The sequence below is a fragment of the Orcinus orca genome, chromosome 2 (genome assembly GCF_937001465.1).
Source record: "Orcinus orca chromosome 2, mOrcOrc1.1, whole genome shotgun sequence".
NCBI lineage: Eukaryota > Metazoa > Chordata > Mammalia > Artiodactyla > Delphinidae > Orcinus > Orcinus orca.
In genome coordinates this window covers 109,425,427-109,447,952 of record NC_064560.1, presented here as the reverse complement: position 1 = coordinate 109,447,952, position 22,526 = coordinate 109,425,427, and the positions used below count along the sequence as shown (strand labels likewise).

At 37.0% G+C, this 22,526-nt stretch overlaps 1 protein-coding gene across 13 annotated transcripts in view; it reads left to right on the top strand.

The window, feature by feature from the left end:
• The window catches only part of GALK2 (galactokinase 2), a 136,432-nt gene that overhangs the window by 15,388 nt on the left and 98,518 nt on the right, over positions 1–22,526 (top strand). For 5 of the 13 annotated variants that reach the window (XM_033408428.2, XM_033408429.2, XM_004281294.4 and 2 more), the window contains 4 exons: positions 7,545–7,633; positions 14,803–14,926; positions 18,897–18,987; positions 21,792–21,938. In XM_033408428.2, coding sequence (XP_033264319.1) covers positions 7,545–7,633; positions 14,803–14,926; positions 18,897–18,987; positions 21,792–21,938 — 451 coding nt within the window. Of the gene's footprint in view, positions 1–7,541; positions 7,634–8,709; positions 8,780–14,802; positions 14,927–18,896; positions 18,988–21,791; positions 21,939–22,526 lie in introns of those variants that run through there. The other 8 variants (XM_033408430.2, XM_033408426.2, XM_033408431.2 and 5 more) reach the window with 6 other exon arrangements.

Genomic DNA, 22,526 nt, shown 5'->3' with positions numbered 1-22,526 from the left:
AGTTTTTTAAGTTGAAGTACTGTTGATTTACAATATTATATGAGTTTCAGGTGTACAACATAGCGATTCAATATTTTTATAGATTATATTCCATTTAAAGTTACTACAAAATAATGGCTATATTTCCCTGTGCTGTACAATATATCCTTGTTGTTTATCTATTTTATACTTAGTAGTCTGTTTCTCTTAATCCCATAGCTCTATCTTGCCCTCCCCTTTCCCCACTGGTAACCAATCATTTGTTCTCTATATCTGTGAGTCTGTTTCTGTTTTGTTATATATATTTGTTTGTTTTACTTTTTAGATTCCACATGTAAGTGAAAGTATTTGTCTTTCTCTGACTTATTTCACTAAGCATAATATTCTCTAGGTCTATCCACATTGTTGCAAATGGCAGATTTCCGTTCTTTTTCTGGCTGAGTAGTCTGTTGTGTGTGTATGTATGTTTGTGTGTATGTATATATATATATATATATATATATCACATCATCTTTATCCATCATATTCATCAGTTGATGGACCCTTAGGTTGCTCCCATATCTTGGCTATTGTAAATAATGCTGCTATGAAAGTAGGTTATCTTTTCATTTTATTGATGGTTTCTTTTGCTGTGCCAAAGCATTGAAGTTTAATTAGGTTCTGTTGGGTTTTTTTTTTTTTTGCTTTTATTTCTTTTGCCTTAGGAAACAGATTCAAAACAATATTGCTACAATTTATGTCAAAGAATGTTCTGCCTGTGTTCTGTTCTAGGAGTGTTACAGTTTCAGAGTTTTTTTTTTGATATAAAGAATATGTCTGTAACATGTAAATATTTTCTCTTAGTTTGCTAGTTTTCTTTTGACTTTGATTATAAAATTTTCTGCCATGTGTTTTAAAAAATCTTTATATAGTCAAATTTGTCAAGTTAAAAAAATTGCCTCAGAAGTTTGAGTCATAGTTAGAAAACCTCTCCCCTATGTTGAGTTATACTGAAATTCATTTGTTTTCTTCTAGTGCCTGATCCATTTGGAGTTTATTCTTGTGTAAGAGATGGTCCTAATTTTATCTTTCCCAAAAGTTTAAGCACTTTTACTACCACTGTTTATTAAAAAGTTCATCTTTGCATTGTGATTTGAGATGCCACTTTCCTCATATACTAAGTTTCTGTATGTACTTGTATCTATTTCTGAACCTTTTATTCTACTGAAGTCTGCTTATCTATATATGTGCTGGTACCTCACTGTTGTCATTACAGAGGCTTTATAGTATGTTTTAATGTTTGGTAGGGTTACTCCGTCCTCACAGTTGTTCTTTTTTAATGTTTTCCCCACTATTCCTGCATATTTGTTTTCCACATGATTTTTTGTATCAACTTGTCTACCTCTATAAGAAAACCTTGTTGGTATTTTTTGGGAGGGGATTTAATTTAATTAATTTAATTTATAAATTAACTTGGGAATAACTATCCTTATGATGGGTGATCTTATCCAAGAACAAAGGATGTCTTTCCATTTCTTTGAGTCTATTCTATGTCTTTCAAGAGTGTTTAAAGCTTTACTTAAATAAATTTTGCACATTTCTTGTTAAATTTATTCCTAAACGTTTAGTCTTTTCTTGTTGCTATGAACAAGGTTTGCTCTACCATTATAGCCCTAATTGGTCATTGATTTTGCACATGAAGGGTATTCATGTTTGAGTATTCATTTTATATCCTGCTCTATTTGTGAATTCTTTATTATTTAAGTTGGTTTTATTTATTTATTTTAAAGAACGTGAAAATCAATTTCCAGCAGTATCATGGATGAGCTTTTATTTTTATTAAAAAAATTTTATTTATGTATTTATTTTATTTTTGGCTGCGTTGGGTCTTTGTTGCTGCGCACGGCTTTCTCTAGTTGTAGTGAGTGGGGGCTATCCTATGTTGCAGTGCGTGGGCTTCTCATTGTGGTGGCTTCTCTTGTTGCAGAGCATGGGCTCTAGGCATGCAGGCTTCAGTAGTTGTGGCATGCGGGCTCAGTAGTTGTAGCTCACAGGCTCTAGAGCGCAGGCTCAGTAGTTGTGGCACACCAGCTTAGTTGCTCCATGGCATGTGGGATCTTCCTGGACTAGGGATTGAACCCATGTCCCCTGCATTGCCAGGCGGATTCTTAACCACTGTGCCACCAGGGAAGTCCCTAAGTTGGTTTTATAATTGATTCTCTGGGACTCTCTAGGCATCCTACTATATTATCTCCAAGTAGAGATAGTTTTACTTCTTTTTTGATTCTTGATTTCTCTTGTCTAATTGTATTGGCTGATACCTCCAGTATTGTGTGGATTAGATGTGGAGATAGTAGAACTTTTTGTCTTGTTTTTGATCTTAGCGGAAATGTCTCTAGAATTTCCTCATTAATTAGCTTTGGATTTAAGACTGAGATATATGTAATCATGTTAAGATAAACATCTTTGGGAATAAATTTTATTGGGAGCTTTTTAACACCTATGGAAGTAGTCCTATGATTTTTTTCTCCTTAGATTTATTATGATATATTATTTTAACAGATTATCTTAATATTTTCAACTTTTCATTCCTGGAGTTAATGCCACTTAATATGAATTATTTTCTTAATATGGTGCTGCCTTATGTTCACTAATATTTTATTAAGTACTTTTGCATTAATATTCAAGAGTGACATTAGTCTGTAGTTGTATTTTCTTGGACTATCTTTATCTGGTTTAGGTATCAATGTTACACTTGCTTCATAGCAAGAATTAGACCACTTTTCTTTATTTTTCAATGCTCTGGAATAACTCATGGAGTATATGGGCTATCTGATGTTCATGCTTGGGTAGAACTCTCTTGTAAAACATCTGGGCTTAATCCATATGTGTGAGGTGGTTCTTTGATGACTTTATTTCTTCTATGGAAATGGATCTGTTTTTATAAATTGTATTTCCTTAGGAAATTATCCATTTCTTTAGGATTTCTGTTGTGGCCATACCACAGAAACAGGATGGATTCCCACCCAAAAATTTGGTTCGGATGTTGAGACTGATAATACCACATGAACAAGAGGGTATGAAAAATTTATTACTCGCATAATGAGGCTTTCTGAGGAGGGCAGAGCAGGCCACCCAAGCTGGCCAAAAATGGCTTGAGAGAGCAAGGAAAGGAGACTAGCTTGAGGTTTTTGTAGTGGTTAGGAGATGGAACTGGTGTGCTATGGTTTGGTTGGTGACAAAAGAGAGAGCACCTGGGCTTTTTTATCCACTTGCTTGATATGAGGCAGAAGGGGAAAGAGGGAGAGTTGAAGCTCAAAAGCTGTAAGTAAACATCAAAAAATGGAGTCAGTTTCTTTATTACAGTTTAAATTTATTTGGATAGAGGTCTACAAAGTAGTCTCTTATGACTTTTAAAATTTCTTTTGTTTAATGTTATCTCATCCTTGTTATTTCTTATTTTGTTTATTTATGCTTTATCAACCCCCATTTTCTTAATTCATTAGCTAGTGGCTTGTCTATTTTGTTAATTTTTCCCCTAAAAACCCAGGGTTTAATTTGTTAACCAGGTCTACTGTTTTTCTACTCCCCATATCATTACTTTCTACTTTTGTCTTTTTGAGTCTTTCCTTACACTTTCTCTTATTGATGTGACTGATATATTTGATTTCAACTTAGTCATTTTATTTTTTAATTATGTGTTATAATATAGTTTCTGTGTTTATTTACTGGTTTATCTATCTGTTTTTGAAATTTGTTTGGTAGTTAGGAAGATTGATATTTTTGTTCTGTTGGTTACTTTTGTATTTATATATCTTTTTAATGCCCTAAAAAAGCAGGGGACTTTTCTTACTTAACCTTTTACTATCTGCTTTGGCAGTTTATTTTTTTCATTGAAAAACATGAACCTTTTAAATAATTCTGTCTAGAATCTGATGGACAAATAACCTAAGTTGTTTCAACCCTCTCAATAAAATGGACGATACAAGGCAGAGAGCATGAAGATTTATCAATAGCATCATAAAAATCACCCTAGTGTTCTAATAGCGCTTCCAGTCCTGATGTAAACTAAACATTTAATTACGTACCATCTTTCATTGCTTCTAGTGGATTCTTATTCATATGCTGCAGAGTAGAAACAGTACTGAACCAAGGAATCAGGAACTTATAATAACTGTCATTTACTGAACAAGTACTTCATGCCAGCCCTAGGCTAGACACTGTTCCTACAATACCTTATTTAATCTTCCAAATAACTCAATTCATATTTCCACCCCATATAAAGGTGAATGAGGTTAAGGAATTTCATCACATGGTCGAGAAGGGGTTTGAGCCCAGGTCTACCTGACTACACAGATCACAGTCTCCCTGGGGTACTTTTTTTCTAGGAGTTTAATAATACTTTTTCATATGCCTGTGTGTAATAACTTAAAAAAATTGTTGCTTTGTCATGCTTAATGGTATCCTTTAAGTTTTTGATTGCCTATGTAGCAATCAATGAGTTTATTTTCATCTTTTCTTCTTCTACACCTCTCATTTTTAAATGGATGTACTTTTTCTTTCTAGTGGTGGTTTTAGATTAATCTTAGTTTGCTCTTTTCACTCAGTTTCTTTTTCCAGTGGCTCGCAGTGTTTTGCCTCTTTCTTTCTTTCATTTAAAGTTTATGCATTCTCTCCTACTTATAATAAAGGTACAATTGTCTAGTTATAATAAAGAAATAAAAATATCACTTGTTTGTTCTTGTTCTAAATTGTTTTGCAGGATATATGGGGAAAATCAGATTTAGGCAGCGATCATTATGCACATCTACTTGGGAGTCCAGTAAATCTATCTTGAATGATGTGCTAGAGATATCCATTATTATCTCCCTCTCCACATCTTCTGTTGTCATCCACAACCTCTGCTGAAGGAGTGGACCCAGCTGATCATATCTGTAACTAAAGCAAGTGACCTTGTTTATATCAAATAGCTTCTCCTTTTTGGCCAAAAGTAATTGGACCAGGATGGATACAGGACCTATATGCTGCCAACCAGATTATCTGTTTGAGAATTTGAATTAGGGACACAGAGACTTAATCAGAAAGTATAGGACATTGAAGCTGTTGAATCTTCTAGACTTGAGACCACAGTGTCACGAAAACTGAAGGGATGGAAGAGCAAAAACTCAGAGGCTCACAAAGGCAACTGGAATGTGAAGAGCATTGAGCAGAGGGAAATGGTGATGGTGTTTTTGGAGGGATGAAAGAATGAGACAGGAAGGAGAGAGCCAAACACACAATTTAAATAGAGTTTTTGGGGGCAGAGCATGACCGCTGCACTGGTGTGTCGAGGGGGAGAGGCAGCCACTGAGGGAAAAAAAAAAAGAATGGTTCATCTGACCTAGAGCATGGACATGCCTACAATCCAATTTTGAGCATGCAGAAATGGACAACAGTCTGAAATAGTGAAGCAATGAGAAGGAAGATATCTGGATCCTTGAATGACCATCTGGAGTGGAGCTACCCTGCCAACTAAGACTCTTCATGTTTGTATGACAAATACAAGATGTTAGCATCTGGCTGGATGTAGACTGCTGATGAAGAAAATTCCACTATAACATCAGCTCTGGCTTCCTGGAGAGCTCAAGGTAACGGAGTAGAAGGATGTTAGCTCACCCCTTCTTACAAGAACACTAAAATCACAACTAACTGCTGAACAACCATTGACAAAAAAATAGTGGAACCTGCCAAAAAAGATACCCTACATCCAAAGACAAAGAAGAAGCCATAACGAGATGATAGAAGGGGCACAATTGCAATAAAATCTAATCTCATACCTGCTGGATGGGTGACCCACAAACTGGGAAATAATTATACCACAGAAATTCTCCCACAGGAGTGAAAGTTCTGAGCCCCACATCAGGCTTCTCAGTGTGGGGTTCCGGCAATGGGAGAAGAAGCCCCCAGAGAATCTGGCTTTGAAGGCCAGAAGGGTGTGATCACAGGAATTCCACAGGACTGAGGGAAACAGAAACTTCACTCTTGGAGAGCACACACAAGGTCTCTTGTGCACCAGGACCCAGGGGAACAAAGCATAAGAGACTGGGCCAGACCTACCTGCTAGTGTTGGAGGGTCTCCTGCAGAGTCAGGGGTGTGGCTGCAGCTCACGGTGGGGACAAGGACACTGGCAACAGCAATTCTGGGGAGTACTCACTGGTGTGAGCCCTCCTGAAAGCCACCATTAGCCCCACCCAAAAGTCTGTAGACTGCAGTGCAGGGACACCTCAGGCATGACAAACAGGGCGGGAACACAGCCCCACCCATCAGTAATTAAAGTTTCTGATGGCTGTCATAGTCCTAGGAGGTCATCCTGAATAACTTCCAAGAATATTCAATGTATCTTTCTATCATTATAATAAATTTCCTTTTTTCTTAGATTTTTTTGGCGTGATTTTATGTTTCTTGTAACTAATCTTTAAGATTAATCATTTAATTAACGAATGTCTTGAATATAGTAGGTCTAATAAATATTTACTGTCGGTGTTATTACTCAGATACAATATATTGTGGGACTACAAACAGTGGGGGGTATTCATAGAAGTGACTTGAGATGATTTAACAGTGTAAAATTATTAAATATATTATAAGCATTTTTGACCTGGAAGGGACCTATGAGGAATATCTTGTTCAAATGCTCCAATTTTACAGAAGAGGGTCCAAGGGAAAATGATTTTCCAAACTTTGGCATTGAATTAGAACCCCCATTGGAATTAGAACTGTAGTCTCCTGATATCCAGTCTAGTTTTCATTTGACTGTACTGGGTTGAATAGCATCCCTCCTAATTCATGTCCACCTGGAACTTCAGAATGTAATATTATTTGAACTAGCATCTTTACATATGTAATCAAGTTAAGATGAAGTTATACTGAATTAAGGTGGGCCCTAATCCAATAAGCCTGATGTCCTTACGAGAAGGAAAAACAGAGTCACAGATAGAGACACACAGAGAATTCCACGTGATGACATAGGCAGAGATTGGAGTGATAGAGCGGCAAGCCAAGGAATGCCAAGGATTGATGGTCACCATCAGAAACTAAAAAGAGGCAAGGAAGGATTTTCCCCTTCAGGTTTCAGAGGTGCATGGTCCTGCCAACACTCTGATTTTGCCTCTACGACTCAGAGACAATAAATTTCTGTTGTTTTAGGTTACCCAGTTTGTGATACTTTATTATGGCAGCTCTAGGAAACTGATACATTACTCCATGCTATTATTTTTTAGTAGAAAGAGATTCTTCTCTGAATATCATTGAGAAATTATCCAGAAAGTTAATTCTGTTGAAGCAAAGAATTTTTTTTCTGTTGTGTTCATCAGTATTAAATTTTTTACTCTTCTTTGTGCTTAGCTATACTCTTATGTCACTTAGCGGGTTACAGTATTGTTTCATCCTGGGATTTTCAAGGAAGTATGTCAGTAAAAGAGTTTGCTTTTATTATTTTTAAAGATAATTAATGGTGGTAGGTATATGAAATGTGTGTGTGTGTGTATATATCTTATGGGTTTTTCTATTATCTGGCTATTCTGAAATATTCTACTCTTGTTTTCAGATTGCTGAAGCTAAAAGGGATGTTTAATTCTAAGTTTGGATCCGTTCCCAAGTTTTATGTTCGAGCACCAGGAAGAGTCAATATCATAGGTATTTCAAAAGTTCCTTCTCTTAATTTTTTCTTCCTTTGGTAAGATCCAAATTTTTGTCAATACATCGGGAGAACTGAAAAAACAGAATGTTTCACATACATCTACTATAGCAAGATAAGTTTTGCATAAGGAACACTATATTTTCATCTTTCCCAATCCATGTTATTAATGTTAATTTTGTCCATTCATTTTTAAAATTTAGAAATTTGTTGAGACCCAGTTATTTACATTATTTTCATGAGAGATGGACAGATTTTTCTGTGCTGCAGGTTAAGTTTTTAGACTGCAGTGAGTAATTTTGATGGTTTTACATTTACTCATTGGATTAGAAGAATACAGGAAAACCGAATAATTCCTTGCTTTTAAAAGTGTGGTGACCTGAAGAATGAATACGTTTTATCGAGAGAAAATGGGATGGGGAACTGAGAAAAATCCAAATCAAAGGAGGATTAAAAAGAAAACTTTCTGTACTGGAAAGTGTAAACATATAAAAAAGTAGTTGGAATAATATAATGAACTCCCATGTACCCAAAATGTAGCATCAATTATTATCAACTCAGGCAGTCTTATTTTGAAGTAAATAATGGAGGATTTTAAAAATATGAGATGTTTGAGCATGGTTAAATGAGGTGGGGAGGGGGAATTGAGTAAAATCAGTGGAGAGAGACAGGTCAAAGATATCTGAAAAGGGAGGAACTTGATGGAGCAGGATTCCCAAGAAGGCAAGAAGGGCTGATGTCTATGGCATAGGAAGAGGGCCACTTTGACTACTTTTTAACAGAAGGCAGGGAAGAAAAGGATGCAAGTTGATGCAGGTAAATGTATAATTTTGGTATAGAAGGTTGAGGGAGTTCTTTTGGGGGAGTGTTGGAGGTGTTGGAAGTTTAAGGAGATGGCAGAAAGTTTGAAATAGCTTTGTCAAGGATGGGAGAAGGAGAGGACTGGGAAAAAAAAGTTTGCTGGTAACATTGAGATCTGGTTAGAGCAGGAGACCATAGAATTGTAGCAGTACCAATCTGCAAAGTTGTTCCTTTTTCCTGCTCAGCTAGTCTAAGTTGCCTGTGTTTGATCTAGGTTTGGGGTTTTGTTTTGGGTGGAGGTTACAAGAGAATGACATCAAGAATTCACCGATATTGTCAGAAGGGTAGGTGAAGTAATGAACCCTGGAATCTATGCTAGGTAGAAAAAGAAAGAAAGGTAGGAGGGAACCTATAGGGTAGAAAGGGCAAAGAACTGACTCCGAGGAACAGGTGATAGGATAAACGGAGTAAGAGAAATGGCAGGATGGGAAGTTTTAGTAAAGAATTTGATATTTGAAACAAAAATTTCACAGGTAGAAAAGTTCCAGGTGATAAGAAGGTCTGTGGTCATTACTGGATTTGTCAAGTCCACGGAAGTAGATAGTTGAAGCAGAGACGAGGTCAAGTTTTCCAGAGGTGAAGGGATTAGGAAGCTGGGGTCTTGGGCTGGGTTGTTTACTTGGATGTTATCCAGGCATTGCAGGACTGGGATGGAGAGGGTGGAATGAGATGCAAATGTCTTCAGTGAGGAGCAGATGTCTGAGAGTCAGAAATGAAAGTGATGAAGATGAGAAAATGTGGTATGAGCCTCCGAGGAAGAGGACAGGAAGAAATCCTGGAAACAACAGAGTGGGAGGAGTTCATCAAGAACTCCTTGCTATTGTGAGAGGACTGCAAAGAAGCAATATCCTCAGAGGAGAGAGAGCCAAGTTTCACTTAGTTTTGGGAGTAAGCGTTCCAACCTAAGGTATTTCCTGAATAAGTAATTCTTATTCTAGTAAATGTATTGACTATTTTCTGATTTTAAAAAAGGGGGGATTATGTTCCAAGGTAGTTAATTAGTTAGTGCTTGGGATGAAATGAATTTCAGTCTTTATTAAAAGCATTATTATATTTTCTGTTAGAATATCCAAAATGTAATCATGGTTGTTATCCTTACTTGCCAGTAGTTCATGCTCCCTCCCTGCCCCTCACCCAGGATGTTTCCATCAGTTTTCACAGAGGGAGGAATCTTCATTCTCAGAAGGCTGTCATTCACACTGTAGCCTTCCCAACAGAATCTGGTGGCTCCCTAGAGTTCTGCTTACTTACTTATTTATTTTAATTAAAAAAATTTTTTAACATCTTTATTGAAGTATAATTACTTTACAAATGTGTGTTAGTTTCTGCTGTATAACAAAGTGAATCAGCTATACATATACATATATCCCCATATCTTCTCCCTCTTGCGTCTCCCTCCCACCCTCCCTATCCCATCCCTCTAGGTGGACACAAAGCACTGAGCTGATTTCCCCGTGCTATGCAGCTGCTTCCCAGTAGCTATCTATTTTACATTTGGTAGTGTATATATGTTCATACCATTCTCTCACTTCGTCCCAGCTTACCCTTCCCCCTCCACATGTCCTCAAGTCTATTCTCCACGATGGCGTCTTTATTCCTGTCCTGTCCCTAGGTTCTTCAGAACCATTTTTTTTTTTTTTAAGATTCCATATATATGTGTTAGCATACGGTATTTGTTTTTCTTTTTCTGACTTACTTCACTCTGTATGATGGACTCTAGGTCCATCCACCACACTACAAAAAATTCAATTTCGTTTCTTTTTATGGCTGAGTAATATTTCATTGTATATGTGTGCCACAATTCTTTATCCATTCATCTGGCGATGCACACTTAGGTTGCTTCCATGTCCTGGCTATTGTAAATAGAGCCGCAATGAACATTGTGATACATGACTCTTTTTGAATTATGGTTTTCTCAGGGTATATGCCCAGTAGTGGGATTGCTGGGTCGTATGGTAGTTCTATTTTTAGTTTTTTGAGAAACCTCCATACTGTTCTCCATAGTGGCTGTATCAATTTACATTTGCACCAACAGTGCAAGAGTGTTCCCTTTTCTCCACACCCTCTCCAGCATTTATTGTTTGTAGATTTTTTGATGATGGCCATTCTGACTGGTGTGAGGTGATACCTCATTGTAGTTTTGATTTGCATTTCTCTAATGATTAGTGATGTTGAGCATCGTGTTTGTTGGTAATCTGCATATCTTCTTTGGAGAAATGTCTATTTAGGTCTTCTGCCCATTTTTGGATTGGGTTGTTTGTTTTTTTTGATATTGAGCTGCATGAGCTGCTTGTATATTTTGGAGATTAATCCTTTGTCACTTGCTTCGTTTGCAAATATTTTCTCCCATTCTGAGGGTTGTCTTTTTGTCTTGTTTACGGTTTCCTTTGCTATGCAAAAGTTTTAAGTTTCATTAGGTCCCATTTGTTTAGTTTTGTTTTCATTTCCATTTCTCTAGGAGGTGGGTTAAAAAGGACCTTGCTGTGATTTATGTCATAGAGTGTTCTGCCTATGTTTTCCTCTAAGAGTTTAATAGTCTGGCCTTACATTTAGGTCTTTAATCCTTTTTTTTTTTTTTTTTTTTTTTGTGCAGTACGCGAGCCTCTCACTGTTGTGTCCTCTCCCGTTGTGGAGCACAGGCTCCAGATGCGCAGGCTCAGTGGCCATGGCTCACGGGGCCAGCCACTCCGCGGCATGTGGGATCTTCCCGGACCGGGACACAAATCCATGTCCCCTGCATCAGCAGGCGGACTCTCAACCACTGCACCACCAGGGAAGCCCTTTAATCCATTTTGAGTTTATTCTTGTGTATGGTGTTAGGGAGTATTCTAATTTCATTCTTTTACATGAAGCTGTCCAGTTTTCCCAGCACCACTTATTGAAGAGGGTGTCTTTTCTCCCTTGTATATTCCTGCCTCCTTTATCAAAGATAAGGTGACCATATGTGTGTGGGTTTATCTCTGGGCTTTCTATCCTGTTCCATTGACCTATATTTCTGTTTTTGTGCCAGTACCATACTGTCTTGATTACTGTAGCTTTGTAGTATAGTCTGAAGTCAGGGAGCGTGGGTCCTCCAGCTCCGTTTTTCTTTCTCAAGATTGCTTTGGCTATTCGGGGTCTTTTGTCTTTCCATACAAATTGAAATTTATTGTTCTGGGTTTGTGAAAATTGCCATTGGTAGTTTGATAGGGATTGCACTGATTCTGTAGATTGCTTTGGGTAGTATAGTCATTTTCACAGTGTTGATCCTTCCAATCCAAGAACGTGGTATATCTCTCCATCCGTTTGTATCATCTTTAATTTCTTTCATCAGTGTCATAGTTTTCTGCATACAGGTCTTTTATCTCCTTAGGTAGGTTTATTCCTAGGTGTTTTATTCTTTTTGCTGGAATGGCAAATGGGAGTGTTTCCCTAATTTCTCTTTCAGATTTTTCATCATTAGTGTATAGGAATGCAAGAGATTTCTGTGCATTAATTTTGTATCCTGCTACTTTATCAAATTCATTGATTAGCTCTAGTAGTTTTCTGGTAGCATCTTTAGGATTCTCTATGTATAAGTACCATGTCATCTGCAAACAGTGACAGTTTTACTTCTTCTTTTCCAATTTGGATTCCTTTTATTTCTTTTTCTTCTCTGATTGTTGTGGCTAAAACTTCCAACACTATGTTGAATAATAGTGGTGAGAGTGGGCAACCTTGTCTTGTTCATGATCTTAGTGGAAATGGTTTCAGTTTTTCACCATTGAGAACGGTGTTGGCTGTGGGTTTGTCATATATGGCCTTTATTATGTTGAGGTAAGTTCCCTCTGTGCCTGCTTTCTGGAGGGTTTTTATTATAAATCGGTGTTGAATTTTGTCGAAAGCTTTTTCTGCATCTGTTGAGATGATCATATGTTTTTTTGTCCTTCAGTTTGTTAATATGGTGTATCACATTGATTGATTTGCATATATTGAAGAATCCTTGCATTCCTGGAATAAACCCCATTTGATCATGGTGTATGATCCTTTTAATGTGCTGTTGGATTATGTTTGCTAGTATTTTGTTGAGGATTTTTGCATTTATGTTCATCAGTGATATTGGCCTATAGTTTTCTTTTTTTGTGACATCTTTGTCTGATTTTGCTAGTATTTTGTTGAGGATTTTTGCATTTATGTTCATCAGTGATATTGGCCTATAGTTTTCTTTTTTTGTGACATCTTTGTCTGATTTTGGTATCAGGGTGATTGTGGCCTCGTAGAATTAGTTTGAGAGTGTTCCTCTCTTTGCTATATTTTGGGAGAGTTTGGGAAGGATAGGTGTTAGTGCTTCTCTGAATGTTTGACAGAATTCACCTGGGAAGCCATCTGGTCTAGGGCTTTTGTTTGTTGGAAGAGTTTTAATCAGTTTCAATTTCAGTGCTTGTGATTGGTCTGTTTATATTTTCTATTTCTTCCTGGTTCAGTCTCAGAAGGTTGTGCTTTTCTAAGAATTTGTTCATCTCTTCCAGGTTGTCCATTTTATTGGCATATAGTTGCTTGTAGTGTAATCCCTCATGATTCTTTGTATTTCTGCAGTGTCCGTTGTTACTTCTCCTTTTTCATTTCTTATTCTATTGATTTGAATCTTCTCCCTTTTTTTTCTTGATGAGTCTGGCTAATGGTTTATCAATTTTGTTATCTTCTCAAAGAACCAGCTTTTAGTTTTATTGATCTTTGCTGTTGTTTCCTTCATTTCTTTTTTTTTTTTTGCCGTACGTGGGCCTCTCACCACTGTGTTCTCTCCCACTGTGGAGCACAGGCTCCAGACGCACAGGCCCAGCGGCCATGGCTCACGGGCCCAGCTGCTCTACTGCACGTGGGATCCTCCCGGACCGGGGAGGAACCCGCATCCCCTGCATCAGCAGGCGGACTCTCAACCACTGCGCCACCAGAGAAGCCCTCCTTCATTTCTTTTTCATTTATTTCTGATCTGATGTTTATGATTTCTTTCCTTCTGCTAACTTTGGGGTTTTTTTGTTCTTCTTTTTCTAATTGCTTTAGGTGTAAGGTTAGGTTGTTTATTTGAGGTGTTTCTTGTTTCTTGAAGTAGGATTGTATTGCTATAAACTTCCCTCTTAGAACTGCTTTTGCTGCCTCCCATAGGTTTTGGGTCATCGTGTTTTCATTGTCATTTGTTTCTAGGTATTTCTTGATTTTCTGTTTGATTTCAGTTCTGCTAATTTAAATATGTGTTTTCTACTTGTGAGCCACTGTTTTATTTTATTGTCTTTTTGAGGGAAGTTTGGGAGAGAGACAACTTTGAAAACCACTTCTCCATCTGTCATTGTCAATCCATTAAAAAAAAACAACCCTAATTTCTTATTTTAAAGGACACATCAATATAGAAACAAAAGACTTGCTACTTGTAATAATATGTAGAATAATATTTATTTAAAAATGTAATTAGGCAGTTGAATTGTCTTTTATTCATTTTATGTTTCTTAGTTGCTCAGTGTCTGCCATAGAACAATCACATATACAAACCTGTCCTGGCGAAATATGAGTGAGACTGCTTAGCCCGTCTTTCTTGAATTGTTGTTTTGTTTTTAAATCTGATGAATAACAACCTTCAGTTTAAATGGTAATTTGGAGAAAACATTGTGATATAATAGGCAAAAAAAATTCCTGCTGGTGATATATAGAGGAATTAGAATGAAAAGGAGAAGAGAATAGTTTGTTTTCTAAATTTGCTTATTATATATAAAATGGTGCAGGTTAAATTTTTTTCTAGCTTTTTCTTTATCCTAGCTATGTCTAGCACATTTAACACAGCTAATCAGTGCCAAGCTAATTTGTTCGGCATTTGGTTAGGCCACAAAGATAAATAAAGACTTCACCTTTACTGAGTTCATTGGCTAGCAAGGAAAAGAGTGGGACTCACATAATGTTATTATAAGTGAGAGGGTGCTAATGGCTTCCATTGTTCATATTTTAAAAGTTAATACAAATGAGCAACAGAGAAAGGAGACAATGCATTTCTTGATGCTCCACATAACTAGTCACTAAACATAAATATTCAAAGATGATTATTAGGAGTTAGAAAGTAGAAAAAATTGTGAATATTTAAAGAAGTTGAAAAATTAACAGAAACTAATAACTAATATATAATACTTATTCTAGCAAAAGTTCCTGGCTCAGATGTTAGTGAGAGAAAGCAAATTGTGTTACTTTCTGCCCTTAGTATTTTTATTTTCTGTTAAATCCTGCCTTGTGGTCATTTTTCTTGTATGTCAACTTACTTGAGATTCATATGCTAGCAATGATAAAAAATGCTTTCTCTTTATTCTAGGAGAGCATATAGATTACTGTGGATATTCTGTTCTTCCTATGGCTGTAGAACAAGATATGTTAATAGCTGTGGAACCTGTGAAAACACACGTTCTCCAGCTGGCCAATACCAATCCCTTGTACCCGTGAGTATTTAGAATTGCTACTGTGTGTAATGGGGGGTGTGTTTGTGTGTGTGTGTGTGTGTGTGTGTGAGTCTATGTGTGTTTGTATTTGTACCCTAATGGATTCTTTAGGAGATAACAAATTTATAATAAATCACTTAATTTATTGATAATTTGTATCTGACTTCCAAAAGAATCTAAATTTCCCTATTTAATATTTGTTCATTTTGTTCATTTACTCATTTATTTAAGAAACATTTACTGAAGACTTACTCTGTGTCTGACATTGTTTTAGGTACTGGGTCAAAAAAAAGATGAAAATAACTCTGTCTTTGCCCAGAAGGTATTTATCATCTTTTGAGGTTAACTATCTCTAGCAAAGTCAGGGCTGGGGCCTTTCTTATATTACTAGGGCTCCCTCTAATTCTCTCATCATAGCATCTTCACATGCTGTATTGTCATTATCTGCTTACTTGCCTGTATCCCCCAGTAGATTGTAAGCTCTGTGACTTCAGGTACTGTTGCCTCTCCAATGCTCTACTCTCAGTGTCAAACATAGTGTCTGGAACATAATAGATGTATGTTTCTAGTACATATGCTTTATCAAGTTAAGGACATACTTTTTTGTTTTTAATTCTTGGTTTGTTAAGATTAAAAAAAATCATTAATGGGTATTGGATTTTATTAAATGTCTAGTCAGCATTGAAGATCAGTTTAAAAAATATTACAAATTACACCAATGGATTTTCTTTTTAAAAAAAATTTATTTTTTTATACAGCAGGTTCTTAATAGTTATCCATTTTATACATATTAATGTATACATGTCAATCCCAATCTCCCAGTTCATCCCCCCCCGCCCCCCCCCCCGCCCTCCACTTTCCCTCACCAATGGATTTTCTAATGTTGAACTGTCTTTGCATTCCTGGGATAAGGCCTACTCGCTTATAATATATTATGATGGATTTGATTTGTTAATTATAAAAAACCATCTTGGCATATAATTGCTACATTATATTTTTGGCTTATTGTTCATTGGATAGTTTGCCAGCAATAATATTCATTCATTCAGCAAGTATTTTATGTGTATCTATACCAAGTTGTGCAAGGTAATAGAAATTCCTGACTTTTTTATGAAACTTATTGTAAAAGATCTTTTTTTCTATTTATTTTGCATGATTGAGAATATATCTTATGTACATTTCAGACCCTTTAAAGAAAACCTTACATTATCTCAAATATAATTTTGTGTCATTTTAAACCTTTAAAACTGGGTCCCATCATTTGTCATATTGATTTACTCAGATTCATTTAACATTCCCACCATGGTGCATGTGGGAATTCCATTTTTTTTCACAAAAGCAGAGCCTGCAACAGACTTGGAAGGAGGTATTTGGGAAATGATCCCAGGAGCAGTATTAAAAAAGGATGGAGACTGAGTTAGGGAAGCAGAGGTGAATTATCAAGGCAGGTAGCTCCTGCTGTAGGTAAGGGGCTTCATTCCATCTGGACCCCTAGGAAGAATGCAGCATGCCTCCCAGAATTGTCCACATATTGTCTAGCATGCATTGCATAATTTCTTTATTCATCATTGATGGACATTTAGATCATTTCCAGCTTTTGGCTATTATGAATAATTCCGCTGTGACTATTTGTATACAAATCTATGTGTGGACACATGTTTCGTTTGGTAAATACCCAGGAGTGGACTGTCGGGTTATCTTTTTAAGAATTTGCCTGTTTTCCAAAGTGGTTGTATAATTTTACATTCCTACCACCAGTGTATGAGAGTTCCAGTTGCTTCACATCTTTGCTAACATGTCTTTTTAAATTATATCCACTCTCATAAATGTGTATTAGCATCACGTTGTGGTTTTTAAGCTATGTTTCTAATTCTGAAGGGGCTGGCACTTTTTAGCTTTTGCTTTGATGTTTCTCATCTAGCTTCCTACATTTGTGCAAATTCCCTCCTCTACTTTTCCTAGTATACCACCACCCCTGTCCCCTGACTCGTTCCTGGTTTTCTTTTCTTTGTGGTGACTTCCAAGATCTGCTTATCTAGGAACAGAACTCATTTAGGTTTGCTAACATAATCTTTTCTACTTTCCAAATTCTGTGACTTCTTGTTGACTCTAGGCAGTAAATTTTAACTCCTGTGGGTGATACTAAAGTGCTTGTGAGCTGGAGTCAGACTGTGTGTGTCCCTGGAGAGTCACTAAACCTCTCTGAGCCTCCAGGAAAGGCTCCCCTTTCCACCCTAGTGTGCTGACTATAGAAATTGCTGTGTGGTCAGGCCATTCAAGATGGCTGTTCTCTTGCTCTCTGTACATCCACTGCTCCACCAGTCCCTGCTTCACCTGTACCCTAATTATAGAACTTAATCAGTTACTACCCCTGTGCTTGCCCCCTACCCCAGCTGCTGGTTTCCTTGGTAACTGATGAGCCAGCCTGACCTCAATTCCACGTATAAATGGTAGCTTCCTTCTCCCCAAGTAGCAAAGATTGCTGCCATGTCTTGCCTTCTGTCTGCCGTACACAATGGGGTGTTGCTCCAGGATGTTTTGCTGCAGACCTGTAAGATGCCCTATCCAATGAACCATTGATGTCTCTGTCACTGTCTCCAGCCTCTTTTTTCGGTCTCAAGCCTGGGCAACTACAAGGTTTGCAGGCCTGCGGGGTGCAGCCCAAAAGATGCCCTCTTGGCCTTGCATCCCACCTCATATTACACACCATCACATGACAGTGGTATGTGATCATGATTTGTGTTCATGCTGTCTCGGCTAGATTACATATGCTTAAAAGATAAGCCCTTTGCCTTTTACCTTTATATTCCTGTGAATGCCTTGCACACTTAAGTGGTCATTCAGTATTTTTCTTAGGACATGATATGTCCATGTTATTAAGATAATGCATGGAAGGCACCTACCACAGTGACTGTCACATAGTAGATATTTAGTAAACTATATGAAGAGCACTCAGTCAATATGGGGAATGTTACTTATTTCCTCACATTTAAATTGATTCCCCCCCATTTCACATATTTTGTTCTTTGGCTGATTTAGAAGCCTACTGTCTTTCATTTTGAAATAACTTTTGACTTTCAGGGAAGTCACAAAAATAGTATAAAGAATTCCCACATGTCAACTGATGTGTCCTCAGGGCATCATTTAACTGTTGTTAATTTTGATCATTTGGTTGAGTTGTCTGCCAGATTACCATAAAGTTACTATTTTTTTTCCCTTTGCAGTTAGTATCTGGTGGGGAAGTACTTCAAATTTATATAAATATCTTGTTTCTCATCAAATTTTTACTCAGTAATTTTAGCATCCTTTGATGATTCTTTCCTGAAACAATTATGGAGTTTGCCAAATAATGATTTTTCAATTTCTGTCATTTCTTCTATTAGTTGACATTTTGCTCTAAGGAATAGCTTTCCCTTCTTCTTCATTTAGCTATTTATTCATTTGTTATTTTATATCAGTGTAGATTCATGGAATCTTATTTTATTCAGTGAGTTATGATCCATTAGAACCATTATTTGTTTTGTTTGTTCCTTCTTAAACTGTGCAGATGTAAAATCTGATGGGTGGTAGAAAGTGTGGGGAAAGGAGGCTTTGAGTACTTCTGTTCTAGTAAGAGGTGTGCCAAACAGCAGGCCCAAAGGATAAGCATTTATGTGGTTTACAGCAGCTTAATAAGGACCATCATGAAATAAAAAGTGGGTAGATTATGCTAAAATATATTGGGTCCTCTCCCTTTCAGGAAATAAAAAGGGTCAGTTGAAAGCAGTTTAGTTATTAAGGTCACTACAACTTCTCTTAATTTTTAGCAGCTGGAGATGTTTGTTGTTTTTGTAGACTGTGAAGTACGAATATGGGAAGTAAATGGAAAATGAAATTTCAGTGTCATTGTCTTGGCACAAGATGGCAGCAGTTAGCCATCGATTCTGTAGCGCAAAGCCTCTAGAATTAACGGTGTCATTTGCTTTTGCAGGGACTTCAGTACTAGTGCTAATAACATCCAGATTGACAAAACCAAGCCTCTGTGGCACAACTATTTCTTATGTGGATTTAAAGGAATTCAGGTAAATCAGTTTATCAGGCACCTACTAGCAGTTGAGGTTATGATGTGTATTATATCAAGACATTTTATTTACTCTATCATTTTTGTTTCCTTTCAAGGCTAACTGATGTTTCTGTTCTGTTTTGCTAAATAATGTATTTCAGGGAATTGGGTAGATGTGACTGTTTCTGGGTGGTGTTCATAGGGGGCTGTAGTGACTGTTCATAAGGCAGGTGCAGGTGCATCTGACAGATACCTTTCTAGTTTTCAAATCTTTGTTCAAATTTTCTTTCGAAAGATAAATTCTAGTAATATTATTTACATTTTGTTCTAGGGATGTATAGGTGTATATTGTAATACGATTTAGAGCTGGACAGCCCTGGGTTTGAATCTGGGCTCTACCCTGCTGTGTTGATTTAACTTCTTAAGCCTCAGATTTGTTATCTGTGAAAGGATGTTATTATTATCCCAACAAAGAATTGTTGCAAGGATTACACAGTGCTTGACACATAGTAGGCACTAAATAAATGGAAACTTGGTATTGTTTTCTGATGTATAGTCCTGTACTCTAATTTCTGATGTATAGTCCTGTACTCTAATTATCATTGTTCTGGTCTTAGACTTCCTTCCTTCCTTCCTTTCTTCCTTCCTTCCTACCCCCCCCCCCTTCCTTCCTTTCTTTCTCCCAGACACATGGTAACAACTTACAGGAAAAGTTATTGGCAGGTTTTAAATCTTCAAATCATTTGGCTTGTCACATGCATTAGTGAGAATTACAGTATTTGGAAGCATTTGCTTGGCAAATGCAATTTCATATTCCTTATAGCAACATGCCTTTTGTAGCATATGGATAAAGTGACCTAAAGAACAAATGTTGCTTTGTGTTGTATTTGAGAATTTCAGGTCTTACAGCTTTCCTTTTCGATTTGACAACTTATGTGCAAAAGCAGGTCTGTTTAATAAATGTTTGGCAGAGAAGTAATTTAAATGTTAGCCTGTTAAGAATCCTTCAAATTCAAATACTAGAAAGTTCCAGAGGATAATCTGTTTATATTAAATTGAACATGTTATCCTTTTGGGATAGCGCTATTACTGAATTTGGCAAAACCCATTTGCATTTTGAATCTGTTGTACATTTTAATTTAAACATTGCGTGATAAGTTTGTAAGTATGATTCACATTCAAGACACCCTGTGGATCAGTTCATGGTTAAATATATAGCGTTCTCCAAGGATTTTTTTTTAAACCAGCTGTCGGATGTTCTGTACGAAAGGGCATTGGCAACAGCAGTATTTTAGTTTATAATTTGTTTGTATTTCTGGAAAGGAAATTTTTAGGTGGTTTGAAATCAAGAAGAGAAGTACATCCAACCGAATCTCTTCTTTTGTGGTGGATGAGTTTTGGCAGGTTAGGGGAAAAAAGACCAAAAAAATAAAAAGGAAAAAAACAGTCTTTTATTTGCAGAGTTTTGTTGTTACTTTGGCTATTCTAACTAGTTTATTGAAGTTTCTCTGAAGAATAATATGTATGATGGAATGCATAATTATATAATATAATAGTATTTTTACTTTGGTCTTGAGCCGTTTGAGTAATTTGTAAACATGATGGTACTTTTTCTTGAGGAAGAGATGACCTTGAATTTATTTATTTATTTTTTTTTTTTGCGGTACGCGGGCCTCTCACTGTTGTGGCCTCTCCCGTTGCGGAGCACAGGCTCCGGACGCGCAGCCTCAGCAGCCATGGCTCACGAGCCTAGCCGCTCCGCGGCATGTGGGATCCTCCAGAGCAGGGCACGAACCCATGTCCCCTGCATCGGCAGGCGGACTCCCAACCACTGCGCCACCAGGGAAGCCCTGAATTTACTTTAATTTTTTGATTTTTTGAATTTGTTTTTAATCCTAAACTACAAAGGATATGATATGATATCATCCTAAGTGTCCTCATCCTAGGTATTCATCTAAGTATCCTAGAACTTTCCATCTTGAGATCAGAGTCTGATTATTTCTTTGGACTTTCCTATTTGTAGAAATAGAATTTCCCTGCTTTGTTTAGAGTCTGCATTCTCATTTGTGGCTGAATTCTAATTTGGCTGTCTTGAAAGCTACCATATGGCTAATTTGTATCTATAAACCCTAGTAAAAATCTGGATTTCCTCATATAGCTGACTTACATTAAATCACAGTGACAGTATGCTGGCCCGGGTTTCTGACCACAGTGAGAAGTTCTCAACCAGAAATCAGAGACCTGGATCCTACTTCCAGCTCCCTATATGTGATCTTGAGAAAGTCTCTTAATCTGCTGGTGCCTAGGTTTTTCCATAAGTAAAACAGAACTGAGAAAGTTTGGAAGGTCCTCTGAAGAAAAGTACTCCATAAAATACTCCATAGAAACAAACCACGGCTTAGTGTTAGACTTTTACAATGACAGAGTGTTGGGATGTGCTACACAGAGATTTAACCTGCCTCACTAATAGTTGTGTATTTCTTGTCTTGCTACTTGAATTATAATTGTTTAATATTTTTCCATATTTGTTCAAATCAATTAATATTCATGAAAAAGATCATTCAAAGCAATTTTAGGAAATCGATCAGTAGCTTTTTGTTCAACAAAGTAAAAATTAATCTTCAGATTATAGTGCCCTGTGGCCAAGAGCCATTAAATAAAATGTCATGTATGGACTCGGCTAGATTGAGTTGCACAAGTTGTTTCTATAAGTAGCATAATAAGTCCATTGATAGACTTTTGCTCTCTGAGGAATGAAAGAACTTTCCGCTACTCCTTGAATCCAACCAAAGTTACTAGTGCTATTTTTCCTTCTATTCTTAGGAACACTTTGGTCTTAGTGACTTGACTGGAATGAATTGCTTGGTCGATGGAAACATCCCACCGAGTTCTGGCCTCTCCAGCTCCAGTGCTTTGGTCTGTTGTGCTGGCTTGGTGACACTCACAGTGCTGGGCATGAACCTATCCAAGGTAACCAATTTGAATGAGTTAGCCTGACAGAACCCGTTCTTTCTAAAGTATTAGCATCCGAATCTCAAAATTAGAACACCTTTCTTTAATTGAAAAATTTTGTCTTACCTGAAAGGACTGCACACGTGGGCATGCATTGTAACTTAAGTTCTGCTTGTGATAAACCACAAGGTAGTTGGTACCTTCCAAAGAGTAAGCAAACACGTGAAGAGCTGTATCAAAATGCTCTTAGATTAACTAGGGAGATTGAATGCATGGTTATCTTTTTAGATCACCTCATTAACAAATTAGCTTTAGAGAAAGAAATTCTAGACTTCATAATTGGGCCTACTTATTTTCACCCAGAACCTTCAGGTAAATACTTGACAAGCAGTGGGTAAAAAGGGTAAAGACCAGGAAATAAAGGAACTGAACAGCATATCTGTTTATGCCAGCAGCTTAGTCACTGAAACAGACTTTAAAAAAATTGTTGCACTGCAAAGAGGAAATACTTATTTAAAGAAGACATAAATCCTACAATAGGTCAGAAAGCCTCAACTTTACAAGTTCACATAAATCTCTGACTGCAGTTCAGAGCAGGTGTGCTCA